Source organism: Prionailurus viverrinus, chromosome A2 (genome assembly GCF_022837055.1).
Source record: "Prionailurus viverrinus isolate Anna chromosome A2, UM_Priviv_1.0, whole genome shotgun sequence".
Lineage (NCBI taxonomy): Eukaryota > Metazoa > Chordata > Mammalia > Carnivora > Felidae > Prionailurus > Prionailurus viverrinus.
In genome coordinates, this window is record NC_062562.1 from 17480119 (window position 1) to 17496260 (window position 16142).

General features: G+C 43.2%; 1 protein-coding gene across 5 annotated transcripts in view; it reads left to right on the top strand.

Moving 5' to 3' along the window:
- Positions 1-16142, top strand: part of ARIH2 (ariadne RBR E3 ubiquitin protein ligase 2) — a 48133-nt gene that overhangs the window by 26762 nt on the left and 5229 nt on the right. For 4 of the 5 annotated variants that reach the window (XM_047831330.1, XM_047831346.1, XM_047831335.1 and 1 more), the window contains 8 exons: positions 3299-3366; positions 7898-7961; positions 9510-9660; positions 10983-11104; positions 12568-12677; positions 14134-14251; positions 15251-15301; positions 15392-15413. In XM_047831330.1, coding sequence (XP_047687286.1) covers positions 3299-3366; positions 7898-7961; positions 9510-9660; positions 10983-11104; positions 12568-12677; positions 14134-14251; positions 15251-15301; positions 15392-15413 — 706 coding nt within the window. The remainder of the gene's footprint in view (positions 1-3298; positions 3367-7897; positions 7962-9509; positions 9661-10982; positions 11105-12567; positions 12678-14133; positions 14252-15250; positions 15302-15391; positions 15414-16142) is intronic. The other variant, XM_047831362.1, reaches the window with a different exon arrangement.

The window sequence follows — 16142 nt, forward strand, 5'->3', positions numbered from 1 at the left end:
GTGTCCATTATAGGGCAAGGTGCAGTCACACTGCATTTTGCTTAAATTGTCTCTGGGTGTCTTCAGGTTTATATTGGATTATTGAAGGAAAGAATCCCTGATTTTCTATGATACACTGTGGACACAATATGGGCCATTTTCACACCTCCATCTGTGACTTAGGGATCACAGTAGCACTTCCTGCAGAAGGCTAGTGGGGGGTGCATAAAGCTGACATGTGTGTGCCTACTATCTCGTATATATTGACGTATTCTTGGCTGTTGGCACTGAAAGAATAGATTCCTATCACTCCACTGTCAGTTCCATAAAGTGCTAGATGTATCTTCTCTTCACATAATCTGTTCTCACCAAAACTCAAATCTGTTGGGATATTCTGAGTTGGTCATTAGTGGATTTGCAGTCATTAATAAAATTTCTGTTTCAACAGAGGGCCAGATTTTCCATAGGTGGGCTGTACCTGGTGTGCTAATTCTGAGGTTTTTTGTTGTTGCTGTTAGTGCTATTCAAATCAAGGGATCAGACAAGGTAGAGTGTTAACATTCTGTTTCTTAAGGAAGGTTGAAGGATTCCATCTTGAAAATCCACAGATTACAGACATGATATCATTTAATAATTGGTGTCATTGAGTGGTCCCCCTGTGTCCAGTAAAGTTCAGGATTCTGTGGATGAGAGGCAGCCTGACCCCTGTCTCAGCTTAAAGGCTTCATCTAAGCCATCAATGGTGAGAAAGGGGAGGTGGCTGTTAGACATGGCCAGGACTTCTCTGGGTTTCCCAGATGGTTTCATACCACAGCATGGCAAGACATTTAGAAGTCAGGACAGACGATGGTGTAGGTCTGACTGGGCTCCATTAGGTAAGAGATGATAGAAAAGGCTGTGAGGAGGTCATCAAAAACAGTATCACAGTCAGGTTTTTAAGAAAGTTTGTAGCCAGGAGCTACATTCAAAACCATTATTTAAGTTTAAACTGTATGTTTTGTCTCTGTTTTCATTTTGTGATAGTGGTTTGCTGTGGATAAATAGTTTTGTTATGGCTATAGTGAGGAGAAATGTCAGTTATAATTCAGGAATCCTAGACCTAAAGTCTCCATGGTCCTCAACAAGAAAATACTACAGCAACATGCCTGAGTCTGATGCCTCTTCCCGTGCATGGAAGAGAAGTGGGGACCCCCATCCTTAGTGAAGTGTGCTGTCTTGGGACCTGGGTTTTCTCCAAATGTTCCTGGGCTGCAAGACAGAAAGGCATTCACTCAGTGCACAACCTTTGATACTGATTATGCACTGGGATATGCCCTTGCTTAGTAAGTTGCATCTATCTCCTTTCAGGAGTAACTTGAGCTCTAGGAGCAGGGGTTGCAAGTTGGTCACTGTGTCTCCCCTCTCTGCAGTTCTTATCTGTGGACCAAGTATGTACTACCTTACGGTTCCTTGGTAGCTCCAGTTTAAAGACTCAGCCAGTGAACAGAGTACTAAGGTTCTGTGTGTTCTCTTAGCTCCCTGGCCTCAAGTGTGCTTCTCGTTTCTCCTTGATTTAGTGGCACCCTCCTGCTCTGCAGTGCTCTCTCTGGGAAGCCTCATCTAGACCTCCAAACACAACCCCATCTTCTGTGGCCCTACCCTACTCTTGACAACCTCAGGCTGTTCCTTTTTGCAACTAGTCTGCTTCCCCTATTAACAGGATATTGTGGCTGTAACATGTACATGCTATCTTACTACTGGCTTATTTAGCCTAATATTAAAATATGAACTTCTTCCTATGTCAAACTTATTTCTGTAACATCCTTTTCAATGACTGCATAGTTCATTGCATGGATATGTCATATATTATTTACCTAGTTCCTTTTTATTAGACATTTAGGTTATTTTTAATTTTTTACTCTTGTAAAACACTGTGGTACACCTGTCCTCTATGATCTCTTCAGAAAAATTTACAGAAGTAGAATTGCTAGCTCAAAGCACCTTCTGAGACTCTTTAACAGCCATAACCAGTGTGCTTTAAAAACATTTTTTTTTAAATTTTTTTGTTTATTTTGAAGGAGAGACAGAGTCTGAGCAGGGGAGGGGCAGAGAGAGAGATACAGAATCCAAACAAGGCTCCAGGCTCTGAGCTGTCAGCACAGAGCCTGATGTGGGGCTCAAACTCATGAACTGCGAGATCATGACCTAAGTCGAAGGCAGACGCTTAACCAACTGAGCCACCTAGGCACCCTTTTTTTTTAAATTATTATTTTTTCAATGTTTGTTTATTTTTGGGAAATAACAAGTGTGCTTTAAAAGGTAGGGGCCACAGGGGCGCCTGGGTGGCGCAGTCGGTTAAGCGTCCGACTTCAGCCAGGTCACGATCTCGCGGTCCGGGAGTTCGAGCCCCACGTCAGGCTCTGGGCTGATGGCTCAGAGCCTGGAGCCTGCTTCCGATTCTGTGTCTCCCTCTCTCTCTGCCCCTCCCCCGTTCATGCTTTGTCTCTCTCTGTCCCAAAAATAAATAAACGTTGAAAAAAAAAATTAATAAAAAAAAAAAAATAAAAGGTAGGGGCCACAAAGACTGCCCATAGACTTTTTTTCCCCCAGTTGATTATTTTGAGAGAGTGAGAGAGAGAGAGAGAGAGCGCGTGCGTGCGCACATGCAGGAGGAGCTGAGAGAGGTAGAGAGAGAGAATCCCAAGCAGAATCTGCACTTGTAAGCACAGAGCTTGATGTGGGGGCTCAATCTCATGAACAGTGAGATCATGACCTGAGCTGAAATCAAGAGCCAGACACTTAACTGACTGAGCCACCCAGGTGCCCCAAGGCTTTTAAATCTTCCTGCAATCAGGGCTCATTGGTTGGCAGGAATTTGGAGGTTTTATACAGGTGTGTGTTGTTTTGCTGGAATTATACAAGAAGTCCAAGCCTAGAGATTTTCTGCAAGTAATGGGCCTTACTAGAGGTGCACTTCCCACGTGTGGCCTCCTACAGCAGCTTGAGGGAACATAGACCACTTTAGAGAACACAGCTTTTTTGCTTAAATTGAACACTGGATTGTTAACTGTAGACAGGGAGGTTTTGCTTAAGATTCAATTCAGATTGATTTCTTGGAAGGGTCATTAATGAAAACAAAGGAAAGTTAAAGAGATCTGGGAAATCACTAAGATCATAAGAGTCTGAACTTAAAAGATGAAGCAGAGAACCAAGAGGAAGAATTTGGAAGTCAAGCCTGGGCCTGCTGTAGACATGAATGTGTATGCACTTCTCAAAATGTGGAGCTCTGTGAAAGAAACTACAGTTGTAATTTGATTTTTTTTTTCTTTCTTCTTTTTAGGTATCTCATTCAGTTGCTAAACTTATATTAGTTAATTTCCACTGGCAAGTTGCAGAGATACTGGACAGGTAAGGTGTTTGGAGGAAGAGACATGGCATTGCCCATAGCTTCTTTCTCTGCCCACCCACCCAGTGGTGATTATGTTTTGGAGTATATCCTTGCAATGTGCATATTATATATTTAAAACACTGGATCATATTGTATATCCTTTTTTCCTCTCTGTATATGGTGACTATTTTTCCATGTTTGCATTATATTTTTTTCTACCTCAGTTTTATTGCTGGCTTAGTATTTTATCACATAGATGTTCCATGCTTTTTCCTAACTCCTGTTGTAGACAGTGAAGTTAGTTCAGTTTTTTAATGCCTTTTTAAATTTGTAATCAGTGCCCTTCTAGATAACACTTGCCAACATCTCCATTTGTTTCTTTTGGATATATCAAGTGAGGAATGCAACATACTTTTGAATATTACCTTCAGAAAAGATAGGCCAGCTTACCATCAGAACCAGAGCTCTTGGCTCTGATCTTCAAGTCTTGAGGTATCCTGGAAGTTCTCAGGAGGAGGGGTTTCTCCTCCTCCTGCACCCTCTGGGACGAGTCCCTGTGTCCCACCTTCATAGGCATGTGCTTCTTTCTAGCTTAGGGTTTCTTATCCTCAGCACTCCTGCCATTTTGGGATAGATAACTCTTTGTCATGGGGACACTGTTCTGTGAGTTGTAGGAGGTTTGGCAGAATCCACTTGAAAAGACAAAATAACAATAAATGTGCAAGGGGCGCCTAGGTGGCTCAGTTGGTTAAGTGTCCAACTCTTGGTTTTGGCTTAGGTCAGGATCTCACAGTTCTTGAGCTTGAACCTGAGCCCCACATTCAGCCCCACTGCTCCTATCAGTGCAGAGCCTGCTTGGGATTCTCTGTCTCCGCCCCCCCCCCCGTCCCTCCCCCTCCCCCCCCAAAATAATAAACTTAAAAAAAATGGGCAAAATACCAAACAAGCATTTCACAGAAAAGAAAGCTCAAATGACCATTAACATGAAAAGATACTCAACCTTCATAATAATCTGGCACACTGAAATTAGCACCCCCAGTCCGTGAAATCAAAAAGATCAGCAGATACTGCCAAATAACCCCTAGAGAACAAAACTGCCACTGGTGAGAATCACTGGTTGCCACTCCTGCCCTTTCACACCACAGTGAGTCTTTTTTTGAATGGTGTGATCCATTTATCTTCAGAGGAAGGAAGGTCATACCTTTCCTTTTCCAGGCTAAACATAACTGGGATGGCTGTACCCACTGGAGCAGCTTAGCTCACTCAGGAAGGAGCAAGTGTGCTCCTGATCCCACCCACTGCATTCTCACTCTCACTCTCTATCCTTAAGAGCCGAATACATTTAGATAGACTTCTGTGTGAACTTCCATTGTCTGCAGTGCTGTTTCTACTACTCACAATTCTGGAACCATGTAGGTTCCAGCAGTGGGGTACCTCTCACTGCCCAGACTCTGTAGCCTAACTTGGGAAAGGACAAGATGGCTGCAGATATTAAGATTACTAGCGTGAGAAGTAGGAATAAAAGCAGTGGAAGGGAGGCATTCTAAGTGAAATAAGGAAGTCACACTTACATGAGACATTGTTCCCTGCTCAGATTCCTGATTTTTGGGTAATGCATTTTCCTGGGTTTTGTGTGTCACTTTCATTGCCACAGGATAATTGTTTTTATTTTTACTTTTTAAAATTTATTTATCTTGAGAGAGAGTGTGTGTGAGTGAGGGAGGGGCAGAAAGGGAAAGAGAGAATTCCAAGCAGGGATTCTCTTATGTTATGATGATAGCACAGAACCTGACACGGAGCTTGATCCCACAACCATGAGATCATGACCTGAGCCAAAATCAAGAATCGGGACACTTGACTAAGCCACCCAGGCACCTGTTTTTATTTTTATTTTTTTTAACATTTATTTTAGAGAGAGTGAAAACAAGTTGGGGAGGGTCAGACAGAGAGGGAGACAGAGGATCTAAAGTGGGCTCTGCCTTGACAGCAGAGAGCCCAGTATAGGGCTCGAACTCATGAGCCGTGAGATTATGACCCACGCCAAAGTTTGATGCTTAACTGACTGAGCCACCTAGGCGCCCCTTTTTTAAAAATTTTTTTATTTATTTGTATTTTTATTTTTTTATGTTTATTTTTGAGAGAGAGAGAGCACGAACAGAGGAGGGGTAGGGAGAGGGACACAGAATCTGACGCAGACTCCAGGCTCTGAGCTGTCAGCACAGAGCCTGATGCGGGGGCTCGAACTCAGGAATGGTGAGATCATGACCAAAGTCAAATGCTTAACCGACTGAGCCTCCCAGGTGCCCCTGTTTTTATTTTTAAATGTATATATTTCATACCTCATTCCAGAAAAGAATTAAATTTTATGAAATATTTTTCAAAAATGTATGTGCACACGTGATAATGTATAGGTTTTAAAGAATGATTAAGCAAACACATTTAAGTGTCCATTCAAATAAGAAGTGGACATTTTATTCTGAAGCTTCTGGTGGCAGTTCCTGCTTAGCCACACCCCCTTCCTTCTCCAAAGCAACCAGTATCTTGAATTCAGTATTGATCATTTTCTTATTCTTTTTTTTTATTATTATTATTTTTTTAATGTTCATTTTTGAGACAGAGCATGAACGGGGGAGGGTCAGAGAGAGAGGGAAACACAGAATCCAAAGCAGGCTCCAGGCTCTGAGCTGTCAGCACAGAGCCCGACGTGGGGCTCGAACTCACAAACCGTGAGATCATGACCTGAGCCAAAGTCGGATGCTCAACCGACTGAGCCACCCAGGCGCCCCTCTTATTTATTCTTAAATTATATATCCTTTAGTTTTGGATGTTTTTAGAACTTTACAGACATGGAATCATGCTGTCTGTATTCTTAAACTTTTTAAATTAACAAGGTTGCATCTTAAGACATCCTATCCATATTCCTGTCAACATTTGTGATTGTGAATTTTAGTTTTTTGTTGTTATAAATAATGCAGCTCTGAAAACTCGTGTGTATGACCACTAGTGTCATATAATTTTTCTAGGGTTGAGTGTAGGAAGTGAGTTACTGGGCAATAGGGTGTGTGTTTCTTTAGCTTTGCTAAATGACAAAATGTTTCCAAAGTGATTATACCATGTTATATGCCCACCAGTGGTATGAATGTTCCTGATACTGTCACCCTTGAAGTTTTACAATCTGGTGGGTGGGTATAAATGGCATCTAATTGTTTTTAATTTCAGTATTCCAGATTATTATGGAGGTTGAGCATCTTTTCTTGTTCATGGCCGTTTGTGCTTTTTTTTTTCCTATGAAATGCTTGTTCTGTCTTTGTTTTTTATTGTTATTTTGTCTTTTCAAATGGATTTGTAGGAAATTTGCTTTTATTTATTCTGAATATGAGTCTTTTGCCTGTTATGTATGTATTGAGTTACCTTCTATTTATTTATATAGCCGGGTTTTTCACTTTATGGTGTGTTCTGATGAACTGATATCTTTTTTTTTTTTTTTTTTTAAGTTTACTTATTTATTTTGAGAGAGAGGGGTGGGGACAGGGACAGAGAGCTGAGAATCCCAAGCAGGCTCTGCACTGTCAGCTCAGAGCTCAATGTGGGGCTCAAGCTCATGAACCACCAGATCATGACCTGAGCCGAAGTCAGATGCTTAACCAACTGAGCCACCCAGGCACCCTGAACTGACGTTCTTAAATGTAACATAACATTTCAGAGTTTTCCTTTATGCTTTTTTTTTTTTTTAATTTTAATTGTTTTTATTTATTTATTTAAGTAATCTCTACACCCAATGTGGGGCTCGAACTCATGGCCCCAAGATCAAGAGCCACATGCTTCTCCCTGATGAGCCCGCCAGGAACCCTGTATACTTTTTTCTGTGCCCCCCTTTTTTTTTTTTTTATGTTTGTTTATTTTTTAGAAAGAGAAAGAAAGAGCAGGGGAGAGGCCAAGAGAGGGAGAGGGAGAATCCCAGGCAGGCTCCACTCTGTCAGTGCAGAGCCTGAATTGGGGCTCGATCCCACAAACCGTGTTATGAAACCTAAGCTGGAATCAAGAGCTGGCTGCTAAACCAACTGAGACACCCATGTGCCCTTTTTTTATTTTATTTTTTGAAGATTTTATTTTTAAGTAATCTCTATGCACAGAGCAGGGCTCGAACCCACAACCAACAAGATCAAGAGTTGCATACTTTACTGACTGAGCCAGCCAGGCACTTCTGCATTTTCTATGTCTTAAGATATCATTCCCTGTTCTGAAGACACAGAGCTGTTTGCTTATATTTCATGAAAGGGATTGAAAACAGATATGGTATTTCATAAGTATTTTTCTTATAGTTTCGTATCTTTGAAGCAGGGTTATTCTCATACGAATTGAGAACTAAAAAGTTGAAAGAGGAAAAAGTATTTATACAAAGGAAAAGGAAGCTTGGTTCTGTCAGACAGTAATTAGAGACAAAGACACTTTAGTGCAACTGCAGCACTTGTTGGTGTCTTCTGATTTTGTTCACGGTTAAAATGCTTATCTTCATTTCTGATTCCCTTTATTTCTGCTTGTGTTTTGCAGATACAAGTCTAATTCTGCTCAGCTGCTTGTTGAGGCTCGAGTTCAGCCCAGTCCCTCGAAACATGTGAGTGTCTCCCACTTGAGCAAGGCTTCTCCTGACACACATGGCTCTTGCTGTGGCTTAAGGTGTTATTGAGAACCATCTTGCTTTGTTTCTGGTACAGCATGCCAGAGATTTTTGTTCCAACATGGGCCTAAATCTTCCATTTCCATTATAGTTGGAAGAGTTTCCTCATGGATGGAGAATAAATCATTGCCAGTCCTGGGGCCCTCTCCAGCCTCACCTTGCTCTTTACACTTACACACAGCCTGTGTTCCATTCCTGCTGGGTTCTTTGGTGTTCCCAAGCTTACTGCACGCCTCTTTGACTCTTCTCATGCTATCCCCAGCTTGGAATGTTCAGACCCTGTCCCCATCTTTGTCTGTGGGAGTGGAACTCATTTGTTAAAGACCCAAATTGAGCTTTCTCTCACAAAGCCCGTCTCCCGCGATCTCTCCTCTCCAAAATCCTCTAGTTATGCCTTGAAGTCTTTGCGTGTGTGATGTACCGACTCACTCATCCTTTCGGCTCCCCTACCACACTGTGTGGGCTTTAAGGATAGGAACTATATCTTACAGTGTGCATGGCAATTTCCTATGTATTTAGGAGTTAGCAAATATTTTCAAATAAATAAGGCCATGTTGGAAACACTCTTTAGGAGGAAGAATTGGGGCTCAAATTGCCACTTAACTTCGGTAGTTCTTGGGAGAACATTTCTAGGAGCATACTAGATAAACATGAGAATACGGTCTTTTTCTTCAAATTGTTTTTAGTATTCCCAGTGAGCTAACCAAGAACCTAATGTAAACCTGTAGTGGACTTTTCCATCAATTTGTGGCTTGGGCCAGGGGTCCCCACATTGTCTTTGTCTGTCAGTTTGTGTAGCATGGCATGGATTCTGGAGTTCAAGCTTTGCGGTTATTTGCCCACATCCTAGAAGGTTTCTTTCCTAGTAGGAGCCTTCCTCATCCTCTAAATTAATTGTACTTGACATCTCTGCAGTATGTTAAGGATGAGTTGTGACTTAGTAAAAGCTGTAATATTTTGTGTTTTGGGCATTAATAATGGGGAAAGCACTGTCTTTGACAAGTAAACCTGCAGTGGGACTATTAGAAGCTTTACACGCTCAGCTCAGCCTCTAAGAGCCTCTGTAGTACTTGTTGAGGGACAGCTCTGTTCATCAAATGAGGCAGTTTATAAAAGAACCCAGTAGCCTCTAAAAGCAGAAGTTGAACTGAATGACCTCTAAGGACCTTGGCAATTTGGAAATCCTGAGCTTTTCAGCCTGACATTACAAACTACTGTAAGTTTTCCATTCAGCCTTCCTCTGCCTCTCTGAATCTGAGAGATTGTCCAGGGCGAACACTCAGGCACCATCTCCTTTAGGAAGTCTTCCTCATCTATGCTTTCTGTTCAGAACTCTTGGGACCCGTAGAGCCCACACATTTGTTGAGCTCTAACACTTGTTGCAGGGTCAGAATCACTTCCCAAAGACCTAGCTGTGTGAGGCACCCCTGTGTCTCCCAGACTCTAGAGGCTCCTCTTTACTCATTCTGTTCCGCCTCTCCCCAGGTTCCCACAGCCCACCCTCCTCACCACTGCGCAGTGTGTATGCAGTTTGTGCGGAAGGAAAACCTACTTTCTCTGGCCTGTCAGCACCAGTTTTGCCGTAGCTGCTGGGAACAGCACTGCTCAGTACTTGTCAAGGACGGTGTGGGTGTAGGTGAGTTTGCCACAGAATTTGTAAAAGGCTAGCATGAAGTATTTATCTTCAACTCTGCCCCTTTAGGTACTCAGGTCAGCTGCGTGTTTTCTTCTGAGCCTGATTGAGGTTTTTATTGTCAGAACCATTGGTTTCCATTTCCAAACACAGGTTGAACAGTCGCAAGGTTTTTCTCAGTCCTGAACAAAATGAGATGATTAAGGCTATTGTTTGGGCATATATGTAAACATTAGTGTGAGTGCAAGGCTACTTTTTGGGAGAACTGTCCTTAAGCTGCCTACCCTATCTTGATAGCCCAAGTGGCAACCATAACTCAGAAACACTCAGAGATTGCTGCTATTTAGGTAACATAATTCAGATTTCATGATTGGTTCTAGGAGTATTTGTTAGAGTATGACTTGATATTGGATCTAACTTAGCATCACATTAATGGTGTCTGCAGAATCTCATTGTGTTGGGTAGAAATCACTTGCACATAATATTAAACATCACAAAATGAAATTGTTAGCCAAGAACCATATAGGATTTTTTTTTAATGTTTATTTTTGAGAGAGCGTGCACTTGCACATAAGTGGAGGGCCAGGGGAGGAGTTGGGCAGAGAGAGGAAACAGAGGATCCAAAGTGGGTTCAAATTCCCAAACCATGAGGTCATGATCTGAAGTTAGACACTTAACCAACTGAGCCACCCAGGTGCCCCTAGGATTTTTTTTTTTTTTTTTTTTAAATTAAGTTCTGTGCCCAGTCAGGGCTTTAACTCACATCCTCGAGGTCAAGAGTGGCATGCTCTACCAACTGAGCCAGCCAGGTGCCCAAAGTACTGTATAGGATTTTTTAGATGATACTGCCTTTTTAGTGGTGCTATTTATTTGTTTTTTTTGTTTTTTTTTTTTAATTTTTTTTTTTTCAACGTTTATTTATTTTTGGGACAGAGAGAGACAGAGCATGAACGGGGGAGGGGCAGAGAGAGAGGGAGACACAGAATCGGAAACAGGCTCCAGGCTCTGAGCCATCAGCCCAGAGCCTGACGTGGGGCTCGAACCCACGGACCGCGAGATCGTGACCTGGCTGAAGTCGGACGCTTAACCGACTGCGCCACCCAGGCGCCCCATATTTATTTGTGATTTATATGTAATTTGAGAGAAATCTTAGTTGCATCATTGTAAATATATTAATTTTTCTCTCTTTTTTTTTTTAATACATTCTGTGGCTTCAAGGGTTTCCTATATGGAATCTGAATTTGTTGGTTGAACTCAGTGGGGAAATATATTCTTGTTGTGTCTTCTGCGACGCAGTTGTCCATCATGTTGCCTTTGTTCAACAGGAGTCTCTTGCATGGCTCAGGACTGCCCACTGCGAACACCAGAGGACTTCGTGTTTCCATTGCTGCCCAATGAAGAATTGAGAGACAAATACAGGCGCTACCTCTTTAGGGACTATGTGGAGGTATGCCCAGCCCCTGTTGTGCCTCTGTCTTCCTGGACCTACTTCCCATCCATTCTCATCACGGTTACTTTTTGTAGACTAAGCTGCCATTAGGTGCTGTATTTTTTTTTTTTTTTAATGTTTATTTATTTTTGAGAGAGAGACAGAATATGAATGGGGGACGGAGCAGAGAGAGAGGGAGACACAGAATCCGTAGCAGGCTCCATCTCTGAGTTGTCAGCACAGAGCCTGACGCTGGGCTCAAAATCACAAACCATGAGAGATCATGACCTTAGCCGAAGTTGAACGCTTAACTGACTGCGCCATCCACGTGTTCCTACATGCTGTAATTTGAAGAAAGAGCTGCACAGCTTTTTAAAAGTTTAGAAACCATTAGAGTGGTAGTGAAAGAACATACACCCTGGAGTCAGACTGACAATAACGTGAATCCCACGTCTCTTACTTCCTCACTGTGTAGGCTTTGACCCATTGTTTTACCTCTCTGAACCTTGATTTTCTCTGATAGAATGGTCAGGCGTGCTCACCCTCTACCCAGCTGCTTAACAAGCTGTTGTATGTCAGGGGATGAACATGAGTCATGAAGATCTCAGGAGTTGCTCTTACATTTGGTTCCCTGTGTGATTTAGCACAGAGAAGGGGTATTGCTTCTTGTGCAGTTTAAAAACCTGTCCAGAATTCCAGCGTTTGGAGTCCATCCCCTCCATTGGGCTTCCAGTTGAGACTTGCTGCTTTCATGCAGCACAGTTTTCATCTTTGTCTTTTGTGCCTGAGCTTACTGGATTGACTCATCTCGGTCTTCTTAAGCACGTGCTGTGGGATAAGCAGTGCCTTGTTCTTTGTGTTGTTTGCTGCCTTTGGTACATGCGTGAGGGTCATCGAGCCTTTCAGAGTTTTTGTTTTTAGGGAAAATTGGTGTGTGATGTAATAATTCAGTATTTGTATATGTTATAAAGTGATCACCACGGTAAGTCTAGTTAACCATCCATCACCATATAATTGACCCCCTTCACCCATTTTACCCATCCCTAACTCCCTTCCCCTTTTTGTTTTGTGTTTGTTCATTTTGTTTTTTAGATTCTGCCTATAAGTGAAACCATATGGTATTTGTCTTTCTTCGTCTTACTTCACTTAATATAATACCTTCAGATGCACAGCTGATTGGGCTGTGTTCCTTTCCAGACCTGGTCCCTGTGCACTTTCATCTCACAGACACAATTCTGTATTCCATTTTGTAATCTAGCCTTAAGTCATTCCAGTGATTTGCTATCTAGTTTTAGCTAAACGTTACAGGTCTTCAGTATCTACCTAATGCTGTTCCTTGTGGCATCCTTTCTGAATTCCTATAGCCCTTTGATGGAAGTCATCAGCTGGAAGAACAGAAGGTGTTTGAGCTCTCAGGGAGGTCTGATTTGGAAGCAGTGACTAGGGGATGTCCTCATTGTTTCCCCTTGGTGTGTTCACAGAGTCATTACCAGCTCCAGCTGTGCCCTGGTGCAGACTGCCCCATGGTTATTCGGGTACAGGAGCCTAGAGCTCGCCGAGTACAGTGCAATCGGTGCAACGAGGTCTTCTGGTAAGAGTGAGTGTGAGTGCTGAGCATCCCTGGGCTCCTGCCTTGTCCTCCTCCAAAGCACCACTGCTGCTGCTGTGGGTGAGGGTGGGACTGGGAAAGACAGGGTCTTAGAGCCTAAACAGCAGCTCTGCTCCAAGTGGGCTCCACTTGGGCAGTGCTCCAAGTATGTACCCAGCATCTCACGTCCCATGGGATGTTTGACAGTGCTCAGAGACAAAAAAGTGGCACAGATTCTTGGAGACTATGCTGTGGTTTATGCTGCTAAGACTCATGGCACAGAGATTGTGTCTATGTGGGGGTGTATTTGCCTGCACAGATAATCCCATATCCCAAATCCCTGTATTTGAAAGCAACAATCTTCAGCATCTGAATCTTTCTCCATGTTGGCCTGCGTAGGTTAATTTTAAAACACTGTAATTCATAAAAGTAGTTTACATCTACTTGGAGTTTATTCCATTCGATAGATATGGGAATAGCTAATGTGTACTGAAGGCTTACCATGGGAAAGACACTATTCTCATCACGTCAACTTCATTGTCACAGCTCTGTACAATTGATACCGTTACCCTTATGTTCTTGGGGAAGAAATGGAGGTGTGCAAGGTGATGGCAGAGCCATAATTTAGGTCCATATCTATGTCTGTCCCTAATCATGCCTCCCTAGAAGATTCACGGTAGCGCTTCAGAGAAACTACATGGAAAGTGTGTGTGTGTGTGTGTGTGCGTGTGCGTGTGCGTGTGCGTGTGTTCTTGCCTTTCAAGACATTGTTGAGGGAGTCTGTGGCTTACCAAAGGTTAAGAACCAGTAGCATAGTTGCTCTCCATCATTTGTGTCACTTGTTATGAACTTGTTCCCCTGGGGCATTTGTTAGACTGTTTGCCTGAAAGCCTTCACTACCCAACATAGTATTGGCTTGGATAAAAGGAAATTAAAAACACGGAACTGTAGCCCAGTGAGTGTTGGAGTGTTTTTCTCTTCTGATTTTAAGTTTCAGGCATCGTCAGATGTATTATGCAGGCAGCACCCATTCTGACAGATGTGCATACTGTGTGCATCTGGCTGGGAGCTAAGTCAGAGCTCTCGGAAAGTGGATCTCGGTTTGGCCTGGGATCTGAGCTAAGTTATCTGTCTCAGAGCACCTTACCGTGCACTTTGAGTAAACTCTGAATTTGACATCCTTTCAAAGAGGGTTAACACCACACAAGATAATTTAAGACAGAAACGTTTTATTTGGATGTATTGAGAGTATATCTTAGAAGTGCTTAGATTGAAGAGAAATTCATACAATATTTTAAGTATAATTCTGGGTAAGTAAAGATCCCAAAGGCCTTGAGAGGTAACTTTACTTCTTTGAAAAGCTCTAATTCAGTATCTTTTGGCTTGGACAGAAGGAAAATTGAAAACATAGGACCCTGGCCTAACAATTATTTGAATGTCTTTCTTTTCTGGTTTTAAGTTTCAAGTGTCGTCAGATGTATCACGCCCCCACAGACTGCGCCACAATCCGGAAATGGCTCACGAAGTGTGCAGATGACTCCGAAACAGCCAACTACATTAGTGCTCACACTAAAGACGTAAGGACTGTATCTTACCTGTCATGGATCTGCCCTCCTTAATGCCGCCTAGGTCCTCGCCTGGGAGGGTGGCTGGCTTTTTGAGTGTGGAACACCCAGGGCCCCAGGGCCCTTGCTGAAGTCTGCAGACCCTTTCCCAGACTTGGCAGAGTTGGCAGCGGATTATCATAGTATGCGTTGGATGCATTTATTTTAATAAAATGCTGACCTACCTGGAAAAGTTTGACCAGTAGAAGAACTAATTAGAAGAAAACCAGATTTTGTTTTAATGCCTCCCAGGCTTTAATAGCCCTGGGCAGGAGGTGGTTGATAGCAACACATAATAAAGAGCAAGGCTTTCATGCAAGCCTGGGCATGCCCAATTCTCATTCTGAAACTTCCCATGGGAAAACATGGCCCTCAGCCCCTTGAACCCTGGGTGACTTGGCACCTACCCTATGCCAGTCATGTGCTGAGTTGCTGCACTCACAACACAGCTGTGACTGTGACATTAAACATAGTCTACTTCGTGGCAATGGGAGAGCAGAGTGTCAGACTGGTCTCTGCATTGCTGCCTACGTTGTGGCACCTCTCAAATGAGAGCAGGTGAGCTTTAGAGGTTGTTTCCTTGCTCTCTCGTTGAGGCAGAAGTCCAGGCAAGCTGACCAGGACGTGGTCTGGTGTGGCAGCTCTTGTGCTGCTTGGCATTCTTTCCAAGCAGGAAGACATTGTGCTGACTCAGCTTGTGCTTAATCTGAGCAGCCTTGTGGCAGAGACAGATGGTGGAAGACTTAGTGGGGCTCAGCCAGTACTTGGAGTGTTTCAGAGCCAAACGTGCTGACCTCATTTCCTTGAATTGCTGTTCCAGCCTCAGCGACCCGCCACATTTAAGTGAGATGCTCCTCCCCAGAAGGGCTCGCACGATGAGCTGCTGGGCACGGGTGCCAAGAGCTTTGTGTAATTTGTCTTAGAACCAGCCTGGTGGTGTGTGAGCCTAATGGCGCCCTTCTGTCTCCTCAGTGTCCAAAGTGTAACATCTGCATTGAGAAGAACGGAGGCTGCAATCACATGGTGAGCAGAAGCCTGTACCCTTTGCATATGTGCCATGGAGCCTTTGGTCAGCGTGCCCTTAACATGTTCTCTTCTGTTTCCCTCTGACAGCAATGCTCCAAGTGTAAACACGGTGAGTCCTAGGTGTGGTGCACAAGGCCCAGCAGCACAGTCTTGTGCATGGGTCTCCAGTGCTTGTTTAGTGAGTGCTTTTGTAGTAAAGTGACAAAACAAAGGGCAGCCTTGGTCACTTATAATCGCCAGCGTAAAGCAGCTCTTGATTTTTGACTTATTACTTTCTGGTGCCTCTTATAATCCTGCTGCCATCTCGCTCACACATATAGTCAGAAGTGAAGGTTGGGATGACTCTTTGACAACCTCATGATCCTCAGTCACCCAAGAAGATTTCAGTGTGTTCTTTTTATTTTTGCCAAGGCAGGTAAGTTCGGGGCTTATCTGTGCTACTTTACAGATATCTTTTAGAGCAGCTGTTTTATTGGAAGGAGTAACATAATAGTCTTCCTTCAAGGTTTTATAAAGTTTCCACAGGGTCTTTTGATTTGGCCATTCGGATCTTCTTCATCCATCAGGAGTAGCTTGCATAGAAGGACCTGTTGGTTTTGCTTTCCTTCCTGCAAGATCAAATAAAGAAATAAAATCCAAGTAGAAAGTATGTCCAGACAAGTCTATACAGCAGCTTTGATGCTGACCAGGGGGCCCTGAGGGTTTCTCTTTGTAAGGGTCTCATCTCATGCTATTTTTCCCAGGAGCCCACTGTAATCAGAGTGAACATGGCAAGGCATTAGAAGGAAATAGCGATTGAAGTGTAGAATGAAGATAGACCACTGGTAGTGGCATATTT